Below are 22,913 nucleotides of genomic sequence, written 5' to 3' on the forward strand. Positions count from 1 at the left end.
TTCAAGATACTGGCTATTCCTTCTGGCGAGTTCTAGAGTCTGGAAATGTAGGGCATGACCCCTAGCTGACCTGTGATGGACATGCGGCGTTGGTCGGACATAAACCTGGCTGTGTTCTAAGCCGTGAAGGCTGGGGTTGTTAATGCGGCGTAACCTAGTCTGTCCCGCGACCCCCCGCCAGCCCTGCCACTGCTGGCCTCCTCCCTCAGACCAGAACCCCAGCGGGCGATCACTGTATGGGAGAGGTCTGTGAGTGCGTGGGAGAGGGAAGGCTCTCCCCAATGGGAGCAGACGTCACAGAGCCATCTGCCGAGCCCATTGGAAGGCGCTGGATAAAGATTCCAGATGAAGCAGATTCTTCTGACTTCTGAACGGTCCAGTGTTAAGGGCACAGATTCTAATGTCACCAGATACCCTGGGGCTGTTCCACAGTCCTGCTTGTATGTGGACAGGAGCCAGATCATTCTGACTAGACTAGGGTTTGAATTTTAATCTACAATTACTGTATATTTTGGTAGGTTCTCATGGCTTGGTCGTCGCGGGCAGGAGCTATCTGTCTTACTTATCGCTAGCCCGTGGCTGGGGCACAGCTGGCATGTTTGCTCACCAAAGAATGAGACCACATGACTAAAGTTTCACACCCTCTTGTTATGAGGCTGCTGAAGAGACCCCAGGAGACCCAGGGAAAGAGGTGCACCAGGGACCAGCTTGCCAACCTGTCTGTACCCTGGGAAGACCCTGGAGCTTCCGTAAGCAGGGGATTTAGGCTTTGCATGGGGGAAATGTAAGCAGGCCCGTCCCTGCTCCTGTGAGAGCACAGGGTGCTCGAGGGCCAGAAGCTTGGAGAAATTTGGATGTGGTTGGGGTGCAGGAAAGGCCTGGTAGTCTGCACGGGGTCTAACCCCTTTTTGTGGGAACCCAGAGTCCTGGTACGACAGAAATGCCACTGAGACTTTGGATGGGCCACTGTCCAGAACATCTGGGCCTTCCACCAGAGACCTGAGTTGAAGTGGACAACAGAGTGGTTTCTCAGCTGGAGAGAGAAGAAAGAGAGAGAGAGGAAATTGACCAGGCTCCCAGGGTGATGACTGGGTCTGTGATTCCTGATGGAAACCTGGAGAAGTCTGCAGGCTACATCAGGCTGTCTTTGAGCAGCCTGAGTGTCGCCCGGGGCCGGCAACCCATCCTGACCTCCCAGCTGCTGCGTGCATCTGAGAACTTTTCCTCCTGGTGGGAAGGGGACAATCCAGAGGCGTGGACTGGAGCATGGGGGCAGTCTAGAGGTAAAAAGGAATGGGGCCTTCACATAGAAATGCTACCCCCTGGGCACTGCAGGTCTTGTTCGTATTGTCTTACTTGGTCCTCACCAGGGCCTGTGAGATGGTTTATGGTTTGCATTTTTAGGTGTCAAGATGAGCCAAATCCAGGCCCGTCTCTACCAGAGCCTATGCCTATAACGTGGACTGGTTAGTATAAATCTCATCTTTTTAATGTCCTGGTATTTTCTTGGTTCATCTCCTTTAGTTTTACTTTTTTTTTAATAAAGTCTAATGTCAAATTTGTCATGTTGTCATGCTTAAATGAGGAAATCTATCTATTATAGGTAATCTATAAGTCCTCACACAGCTAGCTCCTGGCACACAGAAGGCACCCATCAAAAACCTAACTCCCTCACTCTCCATTCTCCTGGAAAATGCCAGGCTTTCTGACTCCATCATGCTCATGAGAACAAAGAGTACATTTTGGCTTTGATCGGGGGCAGGCCAGGGTGTTAACAGGAGAGCACCAAGAGGGAGGCATTAAGAGGAGAAGGTGACCCCTGGGGGATGCAGATAGAGAGCTATCTGTCTTCCACTCCCAGCAGGCTCTCCCCTTTGTTAAGACCTTCTAGGACTCTGGACTTGGCTTCCCTGGTAATGGCACTGGAAAAGGGACACCTCCCTTCACAAGGTATTCACCTCCAGGACCCTGTGAAACCAGGCCAAGTGCTGGCCAGGTAAAACCTGGAGGCTAGAAGGTGTCTAGTCCTAAACTTGGGTCAAGGGCAGGATTTCTTTCCAGAGGGAAACCTGTCTTACTCCGCTTCATTCCTTTCTCAGCCAGTCTTAGCATATAGCGCAGGCCTCCTGCAAGCCTCGCACACCCCAGCCTGGCAAGGAGGGTGTGGTGCTGCCAGAAGCTGGCGGGACAGTAACAGCTTCCAGCCAGCCTGGGAGGAGCCCACACGGCAATGTCACGGCCGCCTTTTGGCAGGGCCCGGGAAAGGGCACAAAGATCAGGGCTCATATATTCATTCTTCACTCATTCACTCGTTCAGCTGGCATTTGCTAACATTTATTCAATGCAGGACATTCCTCCGGTGTCTGCACGTGAGTCATCTAAGGATGGGGTCCAAGCCCAAGGAGCTCTTTAGCAAGCGGTCCCCGGTCGGGTCCCCAAGCTCCTCCCAGAGAGACCAGTGTCTCTTCCATCATACAGGAGAGTGGTGTGGCTCAGGCGAGGGCTGTTCCCGGGGTCTCACATGTGTAATGTTGCTTGAGCTCCCCTGCTTTGGGGGGCAGATGGGACACCATCACGGAGGGGATGGAAGGCCTCATGAGGTCCGAGGCAGAAACAAGCTGGAAGGCGGGATGGGGGCAGCCAGCGCCTGGGGAAGGTGGTGGGGCGACCGGCTGTGCTCTCTTATCTCATTTCTTACCTTGACAGTGTCCCTTCCTGACCATGATGTAGCCCTGGTCACACTGGCAGTGGTACGAGCCCTCCGTGTTGGTGCACCGTCCCCCGTGGCACACCCCGGGCTGCTCACACTCATCTATGTCTGTGAACACACAGGGAAGTTGTGAGTTGGGCCAGCCCTGCAGGGAGTCCTGGGGCATCGCTCCGGAACACAAGGACGACATGCTGAGGCCCTGGCGGGAAACGCGTCCCAGCTGCAGCCATGACTGGGGATGATGGTGGGGGCGGGGGGCTCCCATGGCAGGTCTGAGATTGATCTGGCTCAGGCCTCTGTAAACTCCTGAGGGCCTTTCTCCCTGCGGACGCTACTTTGGAGGGCCCTTGGGGACCCTCAAAGCTGTATTCTCACCCTGAGACAGGGGCTACTTTTGAGGTCAGATGGCATGATCTGAGGCCAATAAAATCCTCTTCCTGACCCCAGTTCATCCTCCAGGGGTCTGCTCCTGGGGCTCCTAGGGGCCTTCTGAAAGTTAGGGCTTTACAAGCCAGAGAGGGAGCATATCAGGCAGCTGCGGATCCCGTGAAATGGTTTACGCCATTGTCCTGCAGCGTCCCCACAGTGGCTCAAAAGCCTGACCCGGTTCATGGCACCCCCCTGCCTATGCCCTACTGGGGGTTTCCTGCCGTTTCCGCCTGGCTCCCAAGGCCTCTGCCACCTGACCCCAGGCTCGCTGCATTTGCTGATCCCCACCGGTCCAGCCACCGAGCCCTTGTTCACACAGATGACCCCACGTGGGGTATCTTTCTTTGCCTCAGTGGTCAGCAGTCCTACCCCCATTTCAAGCACTGGTTCAACTGACCAGCTCCAGGTGGCTTTGGCCACTCCCCATTCCTTGCCCCCACATCATATCAATGGATGATTTACCTTAGCCCCCCCGCTGCCCCCCAGGCACTGGTTCAAACTCTCCTCTGGGTCCCTGTGCAGATTAAATGAGATAATCCAAGTGGGGGGCCTAGCTGAGTGGCACAAGGTAAGCACTGAAGAAATGTTAGCTATTACTATTCTGGCATTAAACCCACCCTATAAATCTGATCTCCTAGGCCTAGCATGTGAGATCTTTCTTGATCTGGCCCCTGTCTGCTCCTCCCACTTTGGCCCCACCTCCCAGCCTCAGCCACACAGGACCTGCTTCTGAGCTTGGGAGTGTGATACTCTCTTGCCCCATGTGGCTTCCTGCCCCTGGGGTTGGCTGTCTCTAGCTCATCTCTTAGGAGAGGTTGACCTCTCCCTGCCAACCCCTATGCCCCTTCCCAGGGTTCCCTTAGGACCCAGCTATTATAGTAACTGTTCATTTACTCGATTTTTTCTCCCCAAGTGCTGAGAATGTCCCTCATTATCCTAATGTCCCCAGTACAGAACCCTCAAAAGTGCTTGTTGCGTGAATGGAAAACTAACCATGTGTTTATGGACGGTGCTTTTATCTGAGCAGTACTTTGTAACACTGCAGTGCCCAGCAGACTCCCCGGCAGAAGGGGTAAACCCCCCCTGCCCCAGGCCCGAGACTGGAGACTCTGCCCAAGCAGCACCAGAACCTGCATCTTAATCACTCTTTAGGCCTTTCTGAAAGAACTAGTCCTCTCTCTGAGAAGCTGTGGTCCCAGTGGGAGAGGAAAGGGAACTCAGAGCCAGAGCCAAGTGTGGGCCCTCGGTGAAGAACTTGGACGGGGGATGAGGCTGAGAAAACAAACTTGCTTTCTGGAGAAATATGGGTGGGGGAATGGAAGTAAACAGAGCTTAGTAGGGCCCATAGGAAGATGGACTCCAGATGGATTCAAACAGGCTGTAAAAGGTGGAACTCTAACTTCAGTGAAAGAATGTGCAAAAGGAGGATGCCTGGGTGGCTCAGTGGGTTAAACCTCTGCCTTCGGCTCAGGTCATGATCTCAGGTCCTGGGATCGAGCCCCGCATCGGGCTCTCTGCTCAGCAGGGAGCCTGCTTCCCTCTCTCTCTCTGCCTGCCTCTCTGCCTACTTGTGATCTCTCTCTGTCAAATAAATAAATAAAATCTAAAAAAAAAAAACGTGTAGAAGGATATCTTTGTAGCTTACAGTTGGAGAAGGACTTCTTAACTCAAGCCCCAAAAGTATAAGAAATAAGGCAAAAAGGTGAATTTCAACACATGAAAATTAAGGATTTCTCTTTAAAAAGGACCTGTGGGTAAGCTTAGTGGAAGGGGGCGAAATGAGAGACTTGCAACATCTACATCCAGGCAAGTATCTGTGATGTGTAAGGGACTCCCAAGGCGCCACAAGAAAAACCTGCAACTGCTGGAAAACTGAGCAAAAAATAGGCAAGATCAGGAAACTCAACGCCTAATGTATTAAGAGATGCTCACACTTATTGGTAAAGTAAATGTTTTTAAAAATATCTAATATTCAAATAATTTATATTGGTCCATTACTTATATTAATTTTAGTTCCAGAAATGGTTATAATTTATATTAATTAATTACATAAGTTAATGAAATAATTCACACATAATTAAATAATGAGCTACTGCTTTATAAGATTGGCAGAATTTAGAGAGTGGGTGTTATCCTGAGTGAGGGCCCAGCACGTGGCAGCCGAGCCCTGCTGGGAGAGGCAAGGGCAGCTACCTGGGGCTCCCTCCCTAGCTGCTGGGGCCAGCAGAGACAACCTGGCCCGGTGACCCCAATCCCTGAAGCAGCCACTGCTTGTCCTCAGCCCGGTACCCCAGGCTGGGCCTCTGGCCTCCAACACCTGCCATGCAACAAAGCCCAGAGAAGCCCCCTTGTCCCCAGCCTCTCCCCTCACAACCCCTACGCTGTTCCCAGCTGTGCTGTTGAGTCACGCCGCTGGTGCTCTGGCCACCCTCTGCTTACAGACCTCTCCTGCCACTCACCGCCTGCAGGACGGTGTCCGAACACTTGAGCCAGGCACCCCCCGCTTCACCTAGAGGCTCGGCCCCTGCCCTTTCCTCCTCAGACCCCACGCGCTAGTCACACTGGATTTATCATTATTCCCACTCTGCGCTCTGGGGAAATGGTTCCCTTTCCCGGGAATACTCTGCTTCCTCCTTTCCTTCCCAGCGCGTGGAAGGGAGGGTGTTGGAAGCCAACCACGCTTTGGGGCCGGAATGACTTTGATTCTGTTTCTAGCTCTGTCCCAGCTAGCTATGAGGTCCCGGGGGATTTGGACTTCAGCACTCTGAGCCTTGGTTTACTGACCTATAAAATGGGGTAAGGCTGTCTACCGCCCAGGGGTGGGCTGATGACCTTGATGGGACAAAGTGCTTAGGACAGTGGCTGCATTCCGAAGTGCTCAAGAAATGCTGCCTGGGACCCTCCCGCCCCAGCCCCAATGCTCCCTCAGCAAACCCGCCTGCAGCTTCCACGGAGAACCAGTGGCTTCCTCACCTGGATCCCACGCACCACGCGCTCACACCCAACTCACTGCAGGAGCCCAGAGCTCACATGGAGTCTGGCTTGCACGTGCTTAACACTTGGTGCCAGTGAAGGTCATGTGAAATTCTCCCACTCTGATTAAGTTAGCTGGTTTTCGCCTCTACTCCTCTTTTCTCCATCAGGGCACCTGCACGGCCTTGGTCTCTACAGACCGGATCTTCAGGGGATTAGGACCTGGGGGCCGTGGTCATGAGAGGACGCCCAGCTTCCTGATCTCCAGGAGGGAGCTGTGAGGGAGTGTTGGGCTGCCCCGGTTGGAACCAGCCACGGGAGCTTCAAGGACAGCAGTGCCATCCTCCGGGTGAGGCTTCCAGCTGGGTTATGCGCGATAAGGCACTGCTTGGAAAGCGCTGCCTCAGACCTCTGTGAGCTCAGTCATAAAAACGTACGCGGAGGCTGTGTATCTCGGCGCAAGTGCTGGATATTCAAGGGTTTGGGCTGGAAGCCACTTTGCCCAGAGCCCTGCGCGGGAGGCCGCGCCTCCCCAGGGAAGCACGAAGACTCCCAGGCTCTCTGAGCTGCGGGGAACCCTCTTGCAAAGGCACTCCTGCTCCCCCGTCTGCCAGGAGTCCCAGCTGATGTCCTCACACTTAACCCTCCTGACCCAAAATGGAAGCAGCTCCTCGTCACTCAGAATTCGGGGACTAGGCTTTTAGTTTTCATTTCCAGCCATGTTCCCTGACCCTCTCACACTCTCAGCTCCAGCCATACCTCCTTGGGGCCTTGGTGAGTGTTGCTGTCTTTCAGGTTTGAACCTTTCCTTCCGGTCTGGTCTCAGCATAGGGGTCGGCTTCCACTCGGGTCCAGATCAGAGCCCTGAGTCTCTGTTCTCACAGCCCCTACACTCCACACACTGCGGTACAGTAGCTGGGTGCTGTGAATGCCCAGACCCTCTTCCACCTCAACACTCTGCATGGGGTCCTGGGCCCATCCCAGGGATGCGGGCAGGCTCACTTACCTTGGCACTCCTGTGTGGTCCCCGAAGTGGCCAGAGTGTAGCCAGGGTAGCAGAAGCAGGAGTAGGAACCCACTCGGTTGACGCAGCGCCCTCTTCCCGCGCAGGGGTCCCTCAGACACTCATTGTCATCTGAGCAGAGGAAGGTGGGGAGGGAGGTCAGGGGGACCTTTCTTTGGGCACCTGTCATCAACCTGCCCATGCTAGGAGCTGGACTGGGGATGATGCTGTGGGTCAGGGAGGGGATGAGGGAGGAGAGGAGGCCGTGGAGATGAAAAATCTCTAAGGCTGGGGTCACAAAGTCTGCCCATAGGGCCCACTCAGGCACCAAGGGCCTGGGGCAGTGGCCCAGCACTTCCTTCCTGCCCCATGCTGCCCTCCCCCAGTGACCCCCTGGTCACTTCCTTTCCTTCAAGGCACAGTGGATGTTTTTCTCTTTTGTCAAATTCTTGAGGGGTGGGGATCAGTGGAGACATTTCCAACTAGGGTAGGCCTTGGTCTGCTGTGTAGGCAACAAGATGGCTGAGGGGGTGGTTTGCTGATCTCAGAGGTGATGGCTCCAGGCCCTGGTCAAGGGCCCCTGGGGGGGCTTCCTACACTCTTGGAGTCCTGGAGACTCATCAGACAGTGCTCCCAGAGACTTGTTCCCCCAAAGTTAAGGTAGGTTTTGTCTGCAGGGCTAGTACTCTTCTTCAACTCTTTGACCACACAGCACCGCTTGGACCTTCTGCTAGACGTTCGAATCTGTCCCCTGCCCCTGAGTGGGCCCAGGGTGCCCCAGGGCGTACCCGTGCAGTAGGCCTGGCTGGGGTGCAGCTGGTAGCCAGGGCTGCAAATGCATCTGTATCCATCTGGGAGGTTCACGCAGGTGCCGGGCCCACAGATGTTGGTGGCTCCAGTGGCACATCTGTCGATGCCTGTGGGAGGCAGAGCAAAGCAGAGGTTATGGTGGGGGTGAGGACAGACAAAGGCTGTGGAGTAGGATGGGGAGACTGTGAGGGCAGGGCACAGGGGCCTCAGAGGACCCCCAGAAGCCTTGCTGCATTCTTGGCTGGACCCTCCCATATCTATGTTAGCATGGCCTTGGGTAAAACCCCATGGCACCCCTCCCAGGACCCCAAGTCCCAGGACGGAGCTCACAGTAGTATATCCCTCTGAGACCCAGTGGGCTCCCCTGGCCCATGTCCCAGCAAAGGGCCTCCCCTGCTGAAGCCCCCAGCCTGTCCTCTCCCTGAATAAGGGCATGGCTCTCGCCCACAGTCCCCAGAGCTTCCCTTCCCCTTCCCCCAGACAGACAGAGCTGGTAAGTAGGGTGTTGAGGGACACCTGCCAGAGGGAGAAAGGAGAGGGGGTGCTGGGGCCAAGTGAGCAGGGCCTTGAATGCCATGTTGAGACAGGCCTCTGAGAAAGCGGTTCATGCAAGGTGGGGTACGATCGGAGCTATCTCAGAAAGACCATGCATCTTGCCATGCCATCTTGCTCAGAAAGGCAGCAAAAGGCCGATGGACTGGGCGGGGAGGCACAGGGGGCTCTTCGAAACCCACTGAAATAATTCAAACAGGGGCTGCCCTGGGTGGTGGTTATGGGGTAAAAAGTGGGGAGACATGCTGAATTCAGGAATAGTTTGTCGACTTGCCCAGACTCAGCACTGAGACAGCATAGAGGCTAGCTTTTTTGAACTGTGTACTCAATACTAGAAAAGTGCCTGGCGTTTAGAGTGTGCTGACTGGACATGTGATCAAATGCGTGAGAGGCGCTAGCAGCCTTGTGTCTGCCCTGAAGTCTCTGACGTAAGCCCACCCGCCCAGGGCCTCCCACCCTGCCCCACAGCACGAGGTACCTCCGGAGACCCAAGGGAGGGGATGAGGCCTGTGTTGGTCCACAGCAGGGCCTCATGGCCTTTGCTAAATGGGCCTGTTTGCAAGGTTACCCTGTCCCTGGCCTGGCTCCAAGTTTGCATCAGCGCAGGGGCCTTGTGGGGACCCCCTGCCTGGTTCTAAATATCTTCCCAGAAGGGTAAGATTGGGGAAAAGCAGGGGAGAAGGAGGATTAAGCTGTGGATGGTGACTGCAAGGGAGGATTCGGTCTCCCCCGTGATGCTGAGAGCTGCTATGGGCTTTTCCTCATGCTCCTCAGCCCGGTCCCTGCCTCTAGACCCATCTTCCTTGTCAGAGAATCTCCAAGAGAGCTCCTGAACCCAGCACCTCTTGCCTGCCCAGCAGAGGGGGACGAGGACCATCCCTGGAGCAGTGCACTAAGCACAGAGAGAGAAAGGGGGCCTGGGAAAGGACAGCAGGACACCCTGGTTCAGCCCCGGGAGGGCCAGCCCCCTTCTCCACCCCACACTCTCTAGACTATTCCACCGGGCTGCATGGACTCTCTCTTTGCTGGAAGAAATCCAGAGCTACTCCTCTCCCCTGAGGTGAGCTGAGTCTTCGAAGTCAGCCAGCCCCCAGCGAGGGCACACGTGAGGGCACACACAGGTGAGCGCACATGCACGTGAGCACGCACGTGCACAGGGAGCCGCTGTGGCATCACCAGCTTGGCTCCTCTCGAACCAAGTCCCCAAACAATGAGCCTTTGAGGAGGCCACATTCCAGAGCAAGGTGGATTTGCCAGGCATTGCCCCCACGCCGCACGCCCTCACCATCGTGGCCGGCAGAGACGGGGAATGCCGGCCCCAGACAGTTTAACAACCTTGAGAACAGAACCGCTTTCCTTCCCGAAAGCCAGCCGTCCCTGTGGGCAGGAGGCTGCCCGCTGCCAGGGCTCTTGGCCGACTCAAGGTCAATGGCCCGGGGGAGCCAGGCTCCCGGAGGCTCCTTGCACTGCCCTTCCTCCTGGGGGGGGGGTGGACAGAAGCTCCTAGAAAGCCCCGGAGGAAGAGGCGCCCCCCAAGCCCTCCTTTTTCTTTCTCCTCCCCCACTTGACTGGTGCTTCTGACAGGACTCCTGGGTTCCCAAGGGCACCCCGTGAGATGAAGCCAGGGCTGCTGAGCCTGAGCAGGAGTTCACCAGAGGCCATGTCTCTGTGGGCGAGGCCCTGGAGCTGGCTCTGCCTCGCCGCCCCCCACCAGGCAACTGCAGGTACCTGAGGGGCCCAGGGCTGCCAGCCCCTCGGCGGTGGTGGTCACATGCTCTTCTTCCTGGTGGTCTGGAATCTCCTGGCCAGGAAGGGGTGGCGTTGGTCTTTCTACAGCATCTCCTGCAGAGGGAGGGGTGGAGAGGGGAGAGCAGCTGGGCCACGGCCCCTCGGCCACCTGCCTTCCCATCCCTGGACAGCATTCCCCTCAGACACTGGCGGCAGCCCTTCCCTCCTCCTGGCCTTCCGATGGGAGAACCAGGCGTGGAGCCTAAGGCAGCTTAACCCTGCGGCCTCCTGGGCTGCTGAAACTTAGCCTGGTTCCAGATGCAGTCAGAGAATCGGAGAGCTCTAACGGGTTCCCGAGCACATCTAGTCTCAGCTTCCATTTTGCGGGTCACGAGACAGGTTTGTGACAGAAATGGCCACTGGTTCAGAGCCAACCAGCTCGGTGGACACAGAGCCCCTGGGCAGTGCCCTGTCCCCAACTCCAGTGACCCTCAGCAAGCTGGGGTCTGCAGAGTTCGAGCCATTTCCCAGAGGAAGTCAGGCCATGGGGGAAAGGCTCTGGGGACCTGCTGGGCCCCTGCTTTAGCCTGCAATTCCGCTTTGGTCTCCTTTATACAAGTGGCACCGTGAAATGCAGAAAGGGTGCTGTGGCTGGGGAAATATTTGCAAAACAGCTCAGTGTCTTTCACTGACCTTGCTGAGCCTTGGGTGGATAGGGCGCCCCGAAGAAAGCACTCACATGTCACCCATCCACAACCTCATCAGATCCGAGCCCCGTGTATCAGCCCATGACACAAACTCTGTGGTGTGTCCTTCCCTCCCTTCTGTTTAATGGGAGCCACTAGGGGCAGGGACTCACCTGGGACCCAGGCAGGTACTTGGGTAGTACTGGTTGTGACCTGTGCAGACATAGAAGGTCACTGTTGGTTCCTTGGTCCCTCCACCGTGACATGCTTTCTCCCACCACACTCACCCCTACCTCCAGGCTTCCCCGCCACCTCACTTGTTCACTTTCTCTCTCCTTCCTTCTAGCTCTCAATGAGTTCTTCCTCTGTGCTGGGCACACTGCCAGCACTTTATGTCCCTGGTCGTAACTAATCTGCTCAACTAGCCTAGGACAGTAGGTTGTAATGATTAAGGGAGCCGAGGTCTGTGCTGTGCCCCTCAGTGTCACATCAGCAATGCTTGACGATCGTCCCAATGCCATGAGTCCAGATAAAGCAACAGAAGCTCGATGTTCACTAGCTTCCCCAGGGTCACAGGACAAGGGTGGTGAGGCTGAGACCCTAGGCCATACCTCGTGTCCCTCACCACAGCCCGCAGCCAGTGGTGGTGACCAGGAGGAGAGAAGGGACAAAGGATGAAAGAGGATCAGGGGCACGCTGGGGGCTGTGAGGACACGGACGGAGGACTCTGGTCTGGGAGTACAACACATGATTCCCCAGGGAGAGAAGCAGCTCCCTGGAGAAACCGTTTTGGGGACAGTCAGGTCTGCGGGTGGGAGGGGCAGGGGACAGGGTAGGGATTGGCAGACCGGTGAGGGAAGAAGCAGTTTCACTCTTCCGGAATGTTTTTCTAGGAGGACATTCGGTTCTTTATAGGGGAATCCTGGGCACAGGGAAGGATGTGGAGTGCTTTGAGGCCATCCATAGCTATTTCCACTTCCCCGCAAGCCACCTCCACAGGAGATCTTGAGGTGTAAGCAAGTCACGCTCAGAAAGTGCAGAATCTAGAATTAATCTGGAACCAGTTCTATCTAGACCTTATCTGCAGAGCTGGGACAAACGGGACCTGTTCTCACCTCCTTTCTGAAGGGGACCCCCGAGAGAACACTTGTACAAGAGCTATTCTTACTTCCCTTAGGGTAAAACCAGGTCTTTGGATGGACCTGCCCACTCCAGCATCCCCGCACATAATCCATCTGTCTCCCTTTCCTCTTTCAGGAGACACCGCCCTGCAGCGTCAGTGGGGACCCTCTCCCACTCCCTGCCATGCTTGCCCAGGCCCCGCTGGGAGGATATACTCACCTGGCCAGCCTGAGAGTCTCCTGGGAAGGAAAGGTGAGAGCATGAGCTCAGGGAGGAGCCTGGCTGCCTTCTCCCCTCCACCCATGGCCAGGGTTGGTTCAGTCTCTGATATCCTGAACTCTGTCCCCAGAGGTCAGCCGTGGAGAGAGTGCAGAGTCTTTTTACCTGCTTCTGCCCCTCCCGCCCTGCCGGGACTGGCCACCGAATGCCAGGTCTGGAGGGCCTATAAGGTTGCTTCACCGGTGAGAGGAAATCTCCAGCCTTCCTCTAAGGCCTCAGGGATAAGTCCCACCCCTTCCAGGGCCAGTCCACCCATCAGTCCTAGATGTAACCCTCCTCTTTGCTCTGCCACCTCCTCCCTCTCAAGCCTCCCAGCAAAGCCTCCGCCCCCCTGCCCTGGGTTATAAGCCCTGGGGAACCATTCTAGAAAGAGAGGAGCTGCTCCTGGCCTGGCCAGGCTCCAGTTCCCATGACGACTGGGGCTCTGTCCTGACTTCCCTGTCTGTCTGTTCCAGATTCTCAGGGCAATTTTGGCCATCACATACCTTTCCTGGTCTTAGTATGTCCTTAGCCTCCTGCACTGTGGGCTACCAGCACCTGGGTGTGCTTTCAGTTTTTTGGGGGGGGCCCCGCCAGGGGCACCTTGGTCTTGTCTTTCTGGCCCAAGCCTCCTGGGCCCCTGGTCATTGAGCTGGAGTTGGTGCTCCAACTCTAAGGGCAGGGAGGGGATCTACAGCCTCGGACTCCCCAGGATCTCCCCACCAGCTCTCAGGCCTTGCAGCCAGCACTAGCCCAGAAGCACCAGGGCTGGGGACAGAAAGGCCTGATCAGCTGGGGCTGGGGCTGCTGCTGACCTCTCCCACTTCCACCAGCAACGCTCGGGGTGTGGGCCTCTTTGATCCCACATGTGAGGGGAAGCCGGGGAGGCCTTCCCAGCACGCCAGGTGAGGAGGTTCCTGGGGCCGGGTGCTACTGATCTAAACTCCCTCTCCGAATGCTCCAGAGCTGGGAAGCCAGGTGTCCGCCGGGATAAATACCCAGAAGCTCTTGGGGGGTTGGTGAGGGGAGCAGGGGAACACCTCAGGCCCCTCCCGCAGCCCAGATACCCTTGTCAGGGACGGTCTTGGCCTCCAGCCAGGTGTCAGTGACGGCCCGAAGCTGCTGCCTCCCCTCGGGCCCAGGCACGGTCCCGAAGCTCTTCAGTGGGTGCTCCCTGGAAGGCCTGGCCAGCTCCTCCTCCTCCGCCTTCCTCATGGCCAGGCGGACATGTGAGCTCGAGTAGGTGTAGCCCTGGCCAGCGGGGCAGATCTCCCCGAAGACCTCTGCAAGGTCAAGGGTCAAAGGACAAGCTGAGAGGCACAGTTCCCGAGGGAACCCAGGGCCCTCCCTTTCCTCCGTTCAGGGGGACAAGCAATTGTTGCAGTGAGGGAGGAGGGACCAGGTTGGGGTGAGGAGTTGAGGAAGAAGGAGGGAAGACCAAGGGTCTGGCTTGGAGGAAGCCCCTTGGGAGCCTTACCTGTGCCGGGCAGGGGACATCTCTCACACTGGCTGCCCCAAGCTTTGCCCACCCGGCTGCAGCAACAGATCTGCTTGGTGATGCTCTGGGCCAAAGGCAGGGCGCAGGTGCCAGGCCCCACCGATCGGTAGCACAGCCCCTGCTGCATGGAGATGGCCTTGTCGGCTGCAACAGACACGGCAGGGAGGGTGGGCAGGGGGCCAGCCTCGGGGAAGCTCGGGGAGGAGAGAGGCAGTGGGTGGGAGCGGCTGCTGGCAGTGCACACCTGGCTGGCCTGGCCCGAGTCTCAGTCTGCAGCTCTGGGCCTTGGAAATGCTCAAAAGAATGTGGGGAGGAATGGCCACAGGTAGAAGGCTTCAGGATCTCCTTGTGTTACCTCCTGGAGGGGCCCCTTGACTCCCACCCTCCCGTGGAAAGCCGGAGGGCAGGAAGTGGGAACATGCGGGCTTGTCTCCAGGTGCAGGGTTTGCAAAGTGTTTACAAAAGCCTGCACTGCCCTGGCGGCTGTGCTGTGTGCTCTAGGGCCACAGTCTCCCTGGGAAGATGAGACAAGGTGAGAGCCGAAGGTCTGGTGGGGAGCTTTGAGGACAGGGACCTTATTTTGGCCATCTCTGTCGCGCAGCACCCTGGGCAATGTCTGGGGCTTGGGGACGCTCAGTAACGCTCGCTGGACCCGTGTGCATGAATCAAAATGCTGTGGGCCACTGAGAGTGAGAGCTCTGCTGGGTTTAGATGGTAACAATACTACCAGCATTGTCCCCATTCTTGTCCTTTGAAAGTGAGTAGTGAAGACTGTCCTCTTGTATATTCTCTCAGCAGAGGATGAAGAGCTCAGGGCACATGGAAGCAGACCAAATTCCTTGTCAGCCGGATGAGGGGATGAGGGATGTGTGGAGAGGACAACACTCAAAGCTAAGCAGTCGATGACCCTGGGGAAGTCCAGGTCAGGGCCCAGGACTCAGCGGCCAAGTTCAAATCCCTGCTCCAAGATCAGCCACATGACCTCCCTGGGATTTACCGCCTTCATGCGTCAAATAAGAATGATGACAATGCCACGGGGAGGAGACACCTGCGTTTCTTCCTGCTCGGCATCCACGCCCCTGTGTTCTGGTGAAAGCACCCTGGTTTTCTTATGGGATCTACCCTGTCTACCATTCTGTCCATGTGGAGTGGAGGCTGACCCTACTTCCTAGCTGAAAGAGTCCATACCCCTGGTCATAACGAGTGGGTCAGGGATGGGCACTTGACCGAGTGGACCCAATGCTAATAATCAGCTTTGGGACTTTCCCTGGATTATTACAAAAGAGATACTTTTTATTTCTCTATTTTTAAATTGGAGTTTGCAGGACTGGGAGATGTAGGCCTACTGTCTGGTGGCCACCTTTGATGGAATTATGAAATCAACACAAAGGAAACAGAGCAAGGGGCATCCCAAAGACACTGTGTGTGCCTGGATCCAACCAAGCCTGAGGCATACCTACCCCTCGACTTCCTAGTTGTGTGGACCAAGGAATTATTTTTGCTTACAGTGGTTTGAGTTGGGGTTCTGTCATCTGTAGCCCAAAGGCTCCTAATATACTTAAACAAAAAAAAGTTTATTTGTTTGTTTGTTTGTTTAAGTAATCTCTACACCCAAAGTGGGGCTCAAACTCATGACCCCGAGATCAAGAGTTATATGCTCCACCAATAGAGCCGGCCAGGTCCCCCCTGACTAACACACTTTCTTCACGATGATGGAGGTGAAAGTGCCTTGTCAAAGGTCATGATCAATTATTGGTCAGTCCATGAGCCTAGGTCTCCACGTATAATCTCTGCTCTCAGCAGCCACTTCCTTGGGACACTGTAGGAAATGGCTCGGTCCCCTTGAGCCCCAGGGAGGAAGTGACCTAGCTGAGAGTATCAGGAGGCTGCCCCAGCCCAGAGTGGGGGCCCTTGTAGACCAGATCTGGTCAGCTGGTAGGGAAGAGGGCAGAGCTCAGAAATGAAGCGGAGTGGGTAACAGCAGGGAGGGAGACAAAAATAAAAACACGAGGGCCGCCTCTGCCTCCTGTATTAAGTTAGCATCTCTTTCTGGCGCTAATAAGTAAAAGTCACTTCAGGAGTTAAAATTGTCTGAGAAAGCAATCTAAAGCGGGGGTGGGATGAGGAGAGGGAAGGGCTGTATGTCCCTGAAGGCATCGGTCACATGTCCCTGTCTCCATGAAGTCTCCCTGAGAGCCCTCAGACACGCTCTCCCCACTCTGGCCTCTTACTGTCTCCTGTCCCTGGACACACAGACTGGGTCCTGTCTCATCCTTCCCGTCACACGGGATGTTCCTTCTGGGTGGCGCTGGAGTCTTGCTCATCCCATGGCCTCCCCAGACCCAGTACCTGGTGGTTTGTGGACTGAGGGCCTGGCCAGCCTCGGGGAGCTCTGCAGAGCTGGGGGGCAAGCTGACCTGGGCTGCCCCGTCACAGATGCCAGCCAGGACTGGTTTATTCAGTTCTGGTCAGGCCTCCCTGCCCAAGGAGAGTCCAGTCTGGGCCGAGGCATCAGCTCTGCTCTCTGGGGGCACTGCCAGCCGGGGCCTCTTCCAGCGGGAAACCACAGAGGCCGCTGGAAACAGCTTCCTGGGGGTACACACACACGCACACACACAGGCACACACACTGCTGATATGACCAGAGACGTGTGTGTATTCATGGATACGGACACATTCTGAGCCACGAGAGACCCCGGGTTTGTGGAAAGGCCTGGGGGCCAGGGGGCAGTGCCGGACGTGCCACAGACAGGCCCTTTCAGGAAGGCCTGTCCCCAGTTCTGTGATCAGGCTGCCAAACTCAGGCCTGAAAGAGGCAGCCACGGCTCGGCCAGACATCGCAGCAAATGCAACACACATCTCCCCAAGGTAATGAGGCAGCAGATGGGACAGAACGAATTAGAGAAAAAACAGAAGTAGAAAATCCCAAACTGCAAAGCCCCCAAAGACAGGCCAAAACCCCAAACTGAAGTGCTAGCTGTCTCCCCTCCAGCAGGGGGGCTTGGTTTTTGTACACTGGGTACACTGTACACTGTACATTTTTGTACACTGGGTTGAGACACAGACCCTGGTCTGGGGATGAGGCCTGGGGGAAATGACTGCTCTGGGCCTGGCTGGTGGACCCCGAGGATCCCATCTCACCTCCCAGTGTCCCCCACCTCCGGTCCCCGCCGACACTTACACACGCAGCGGCTCCTGGATGGGTCCAGCATGAGTCCTGGCCCGCAGGTGCACAGGTAGCTGCCTCTGGTGTTCACGCACTCTGAGTCCTTGCACACACCCAGGCTCAGGCACTCGTTGATATCTGCGGGGTTGGAGGAGGTGAGGGAGAGCCTGCCCCACCCAGGCCTTGGGGAGGGGAGGGCCCGGGGTAGAGATCTTCCCAAAGGGACAACAATAAGAGAGCTGCCATCTATTAAGTGTGGTCCCTCTCTCCGTGCCTCGGTTTCGTCATTCATAAAATGGGGACCTTATTCGTAACGACCAGATGGTCTCGTTTGGAGAATAAGACAAGACAAAAATTACAAATCACTTAATTCCGCTCACTGGTTAATGATCATAATGTCAAGAGCTAATGTTTCTTGAGTGCCTATCACCGGCCAGGCACCACACCACGCGGCGGACACGTGGTACCTCATTGGGTTCTTACTGACAATTTTATCAAGTAGGTCCCCATGGTTTCATTTTATAGATGAGGAAACAGGGTCCAGGAGTAACTTGCCCAAAGTCACTCAGCTAGTGAGGAGTGTGCTGGGATGCAAACGGGGGGAGCAGATAAGGAGACAGTTTGGGTTGGAGTGGAGAGAATCATCTGCCCCGCCCTTCCTCCTCAGACTTCCCTGAGGGCCTGTGCAGCATCTCCACTGGACCCCAGGTCTCGGGACCATGTCCACTGTGAGCTGCGGGCTCGAGGGAGCCCAGCAAGGACGGGAGGCAGGAGGATGGAGGCAAGCGTGGAGGGCCAGAGGGTCTAGAGGGCATGTTTCCAGGAGGCCAAGAGGCCTTGGGCAGGCCACACACAGCCTCCAAGACCAATGGATGCTTGTGCTGTTCTTCAAACAAGGGAGTGACATTGGTGTTCTTTGTGATTTCAAAAGCATTTCCTTCTTCCTGCCAAGGGGAAATCCCAACCCTCACATTCTAAGCTCCTAAAAGTCTTGGTGATGGTGCCTGTGCTGATGATGGTGAGTGGGGAAGATTTGTGAGAGGCCCCCCACCTCCAGGGCCAGGACACTAGACACGGCGACCCCGTCACCAGAGTCACATGCTCACCCATGGGCTTCAGGGAAAGTGGCACTGAGCACGGGAATGAAGGGGCTAGAAGCTGGCCCAACTGTTCTCTGGCAGGACACCCTGTTGGGAGGGAGGTGCCTGGGAAAATGCCACCGAGCTCCGGGAAGGGGAACAGGCCCATTTGCCTCCGGACTGTGGCCAGAGCTCTGGATCTAAATCTGACTTGCCTCCTGGAGGGGCTCCTAAGCCCTCGCACGGTATCCAGTGCTCTTCCCCACATTTCCACAAAGCCTGTGGGGGCACAGGCGGCTCTGATGAGGCCCTGGGATGCCTGTGTTGTCTCCTGTGGCCACACAGGCTGTCCTCCCGCCCGCCCTTTGCGTGTGCTCCTCCCTCAGCCGGGAATGCCTGCATCTCCTTCAGCTGGTCACCTCGAGTCACTCTTCACGCCCCGGTCAGCCGTCACCTGAAGCCCTTCTCCTACCCTCCCGGTCTGGGAAGGGGCGCCTACCATGCCATCCTACAGCACCCAGGGCCTCTTTCTAGCAAGAGCACTTCTCCCATGGTGTGTAATTGCTTAAGCGCCTGTATTCACCAGGGGCAGCCATGTTTGTCTGTCGCTGGGCGCTAACACCCAGCATAATACACGCAGTTCCTGACAACACACCCAGCTCGACCGGTGGCAGGAGAGAAGGATGGAGACAGAGAGGAAGGTGACACATGTGGGTGTAGAGGTGAGCAGGTCCCCTCCCAGATATGGAGACATGGGAAGCGGGGGAGGTTTAAAACGCGGCTGGTGGGGGGGCTCCTGGGGGCGGGCCCTTTGGCTTCCTGTATCCCTTGGGGCTCAATGGAGGGAGGACTGAGAGCTCCTTTGAGATCCTGGGAATAACTTTAACCCTGTGCACTGGGAAACCTGCCAGGAGGAGAGGGCCCTAGGGACAGTTGAGATATGAATGGCCCTACTGTACCCTCCAAGGGCAAAACTAAAGACCTCTCCACACCCACCATCCTGTCTACTAAGCCTCTTTGCCCCCAGGGGAGTCTGACCTTGGGCTGGGTCAGAAGGCTGCCCTTTTGCAGGGTCCAAGCACTTTATCCATGGGCCAGAAATCCCCTTTGGGCCTGGTACCCCCCAGGCAGACAGCCCAGCCACCCAGGACTTCCTCAGATCCCTCTCTCCTGGAGGAGCCTCCAGGGCGAAGGGTGCTTAGGAGGCCATCTGGGTCAATGTCCTATCTCTAACCCAGCTTCATTTCAAGTCAGCCATACAGACAGCACTGTATCCAGTTGTCCAATGGGGAAGCCGCCTCAGGTCCACACTGACCTCTGTCAGCCCCAGGAGCCTCCCGGGGGGAGGCTCTGCTCATCTCTCCTACTGCCAGGCCCGCAGCCAACAGGGGCTCCCTGCTCTGAGCCCGAGCTGCTCAGTGGCAGCAGCTGCCCCTCAGTGAGGGTTTCTGGACGCCCCAGTCATCCTGGGCCTACGCACCATCCCCACTGGAATTCCCCATGGTGACGAAGCCGTAGCTAAGCCTGGCTTCCATCCCTCTGTCCCAAGGTGCCTCTGGGCCTTGCCCCTCTGAAATGCAGAGTGCCCAAGACCTCAGTTGGCCTTAGACAGCCTGTCAGCCAGGCCAGCAAAGCCAGGGTCTGTGCTTAATGGTCCCCTCTTTCCTCCACCTGTACCTTCCCTCTTCCCCCACCTGGCTGTGGGAGGTGATTTGTTGGGGGGAGTCCCCAGAGGTCCCCATCAACTCAGGCTGACTAGATCCTGATTCTAAGTCCTCCCATTCCAAGGAGACTGGCCGAGGAGGTGAGGGGATGTGGGGACTGGGACAGAACCCGCACACGCACATACAGACCCCACAGTTCTAGAGACGCACCTGGCTCAGGTCCGGTGGGGGCAGGTGGAGACGGGAAGAGGCACGGGCTCAGCTCCCAGACCTTTCTCTTGCTCTCTCATAATCCCCACAACTTCCTGAGGCCCCTGGAACCAGTAGCCCCCACAACTCCCCGAAGCCGGGGCTTAGAGGTCCCCAGTGAAGACCACTCAGAGCCACCACTCCTTCTGTCTGGGTGGGGGGTGGGGGAGTGCCCTGGCATCCTCAGGCCTTCATTATCCAGCCCCCTCCCTGCCCCCGCCCCAAGCCCAGCTCTGGCCCCAGGTCACCCTTACCTTGGCAGTGAGTGAGATTCAGTTTCTTGTACCCTTGGGGACACTCCAGCTGGCCGTTTTCGATCACCGGGGAGGCTGAGGCATAAAGATAAAGACAGATCTCACTGCAAGGCCTTTGGGCTCCCCTGTCACCCATGCTGAAAGTGGGGTGCCACCGACTCCACGGCTATGAGGCCTTGAACCCCCAAGTCATTCCTGTGGGGAGCTGTGCCCCCTCGGCTACAATCCCTTCCCTGGCTCTCACCGGGTTACTCTTGACCCACCTTGCTTCTCCTAGAAACGTCACTCAGAGACTATAGGTCTCGTATATGGTTATAACATGACATACAGAGCAAGTAAATGTGGTACACTCCAGTGGAATGAAACCAGTCTTATTTATTTATTTATTTAGTATTTTGGTTTTGAAGTAATTACACCTCTGTAGGAAGTTACAAAAAATAGTGACAGAGAGGTCCCTCGTGCCAGACACCCAGTTTCTGCTCATGGTTCCATTTTCCATAACTATAGTTGTTTTCTTAGTTTTTAAACATGCAGATGCAACAATTCACAGTCTAGTTCTAAGTTCAGTTTATTTCGCTCCTCAGTTTTACCGCTGCCATAGCTGACAAGTTATCTCAGCTCAAGACGGAAGAAACTCGCAGTCCATGGCCCATCGTAGAAAACCAAGCTCTTAGGTTTTCACTCCCTCTCACCAACTCTGTGGCTGGTAACTTTCCATCTCCCCCGAGGCTGGCTAGTTGTTCTTAAAAATGTAAAACACATTGGAAAATGCCAGTTGTCAAGTTTTTTAAATGTGCAAATAGACTTGGTTTACAGCAACAAATCCCAACACGATGGAACCGGGAACTGCTTCCAAACAGCCACTTTCAAAAGGCTCTTCCTGTCGCCCAGACGCGCCCAGCCGCCCGCCCCGAGTTAAGGGCAGACCAAACCCACCAGATGCTTGACTCCAGATTGACCAACAAGGAAATAAGGCTCAGATTCTGGGGCCGCTTTCGCATCCTACCTTGATTTCACAACATTCCACCGTACTTTAAAGAGGGAAAAAAAGTGTTTGAAAAAGAAAAACCTATTGACTTAAAAACAGGGAAACGTCTCTATTACTTTGGAGAGAGGACTAGCATGTCAGCCTCCAGAGGAATGCTTTGAAGGGTTTTTTCTTTTTCTTTTCTTTCCTTGAAAAGCTCTAGCAGGTAGCGGAGTCCTGACAGCCATCTGTCATCGCAGGAAAGAGCAGCAGATGTGGACAGTGGGGTGTGTGTATGTGTGTGAGTTTTTAAAGAATAGCTCCTCAGGATGCCTCAGTGGATTAAGCGGCTGCCTTCAGCTCAGGTCATTATTCCAGGGTCCTGGGATCGAGCCCCATGGCAGGCTCCTTGCTCAGCAGGGAGCCTGCTTCTCCCTCTGCCTGCTCCGCCTGCCACTTCCACTGCTTGTGCTCTCTCTCTCTCTCTGACAAATAAATAAAATCTTAAAAAAAAAAAGAATATTTCATCTACAAGTCTGACCATTTCTTGCCTAAGACATAGCCAGCAATTCTAAAGGAGTACAGGGATTTTCACAGACACTCTTCTAACCCAATGTTCCATTAAGAGCCCATTCTACTTGAAAGGTCTTGTTTCATAAAGTGAACCGCGTGATGACTTCTCTAGCAATCTGTCTTCTGACTTTGCCTTCCTCGCAGCGGTGGCTCGCCTCTGATCATGGGCTGTGGTGACAGGACTTCCCGTGCAGCGCCCCCCACCTCTCTGTCCTCACCTGGATTCCCTTTCATTCTGGTCAGAGCATCAGCAGCTACCCTCACAGAGTTGTTGGAAAACTCATTGTTATTGAAGAAGTCATTTACTGTTGCAAACATACAACTTGCGGTTCATCCTTCCCTTAGCAGTATCTTTACAAGAGGATAGTTCTTCATCTATTTCATTGTTGAAATGGACTCTTGCAAATACCGAGGTGTACGTTAGAGAGACCTATGCTTTCATCCAATTGTACGGCAAAGGTTGAACATCTTGGTCTTGTTTAAATGTTTTTCTGATCCAGACGGCTTTGCTCTATGGTCAGCTGCTAGTTCCCAGCACGTTATAGCCTTGGGGCAAAGTCTGTTATGTAGAAACCGTTTTCCATAAAGCCTTCTTGATCGTTTGGGTCCTGGGCTCCATTGTGGGTCACACCTGAGAGGCCCTCATTATTTTTATCCGAGAATTGATTACAGGTCAGGGGAGAAGGGGCAGCGTCACATTTTAAAAGTGATCACTTGCAGTGATGTAATTAGTGTTATTTCGAATCCTGTTTCTTTGCAGGAATTTTTTTAGAGTCACTTTTCCACTTGAAGAAGGTTGTTTTCCTTCAAACTTGACAACATGATTGAAAAACCCCATAAGCCGAGCACTGTCGTAGGGGACGCGTTCATTCCAGAGACAAACCCGAGGAGGCGCCATGTTTTCTTGGAACCTCATTCTTCCCTGAGGACACGCCACATGCCAGACGTGACATCTGAGTCTGACATACAGACCAAGTGAGATTGTAAGTTAGTGAGGCTTCTTCATTTTTTTTTTAAGCTTCACTTAAGATTTTTAAGTATTTTTTTAAAAAGATTTTATTTATTTATTTGACAGAGAGAGAGAGAGAGAGCGAGCATGAGAGGGGAGAAGGTCAGAGGGAGAAGCAGACTCCCCATGGAGCTGGGAGCCTGATGTGGGACTTGATCCCAGGATCCTTGGAATCATGACCCAA

The 22,913-nt window shown here is 55.2% G+C and overlaps 1 protein-coding gene across 1 annotated transcript in view; it reads right to left on the reverse strand.

Annotated features, from left to right (window-relative positions):
• The window catches only part of LTBP2 (latent transforming growth factor beta binding protein 2), a 101,255-nt gene that overhangs the window by 15,752 nt on the left and 62,590 nt on the right, over positions 1-22,913 (reverse strand). The window contains exons 9-18 of the mRNA XM_032837528.1: positions 20,181-20,255; positions 16,950-17,072; positions 13,749-13,913; positions 13,339-13,554; positions 12,233-12,252; positions 11,065-11,104; positions 10,206-10,319; positions 7,904-8,032; positions 7,119-7,247; positions 2,699-2,818 (exon numbers count right to left, since the gene is read on the reverse strand). Of these exons, the coding sequence (XP_032693419.1) occupies positions 2,699-2,818; positions 7,119-7,247; positions 7,904-8,032; positions 10,206-10,319; positions 11,065-11,104; positions 12,233-12,252; positions 13,339-13,554; positions 13,749-13,913; positions 16,950-17,072; positions 20,181-20,255 (1,131 nt within the window). The remainder of the gene's footprint in view (positions 1-2,698; positions 2,819-7,118; positions 7,248-7,903; positions 8,033-10,205; positions 10,320-11,064; positions 11,105-12,232; positions 12,253-13,338; positions 13,555-13,748; positions 13,914-16,949; positions 17,073-20,180; positions 20,256-22,913) is intronic.

This window comes from Lontra canadensis, unplaced genomic scaffold (assembly GCF_010015895.1).
Source record: "Lontra canadensis isolate GAN:19392208 unplaced genomic scaffold, GSC_riverotter_1.0 scaffold98, whole genome shotgun sequence".
NCBI classification, from domain to species: domain Eukaryota; kingdom Metazoa; phylum Chordata; class Mammalia; order Carnivora; family Mustelidae; genus Lontra; species Lontra canadensis.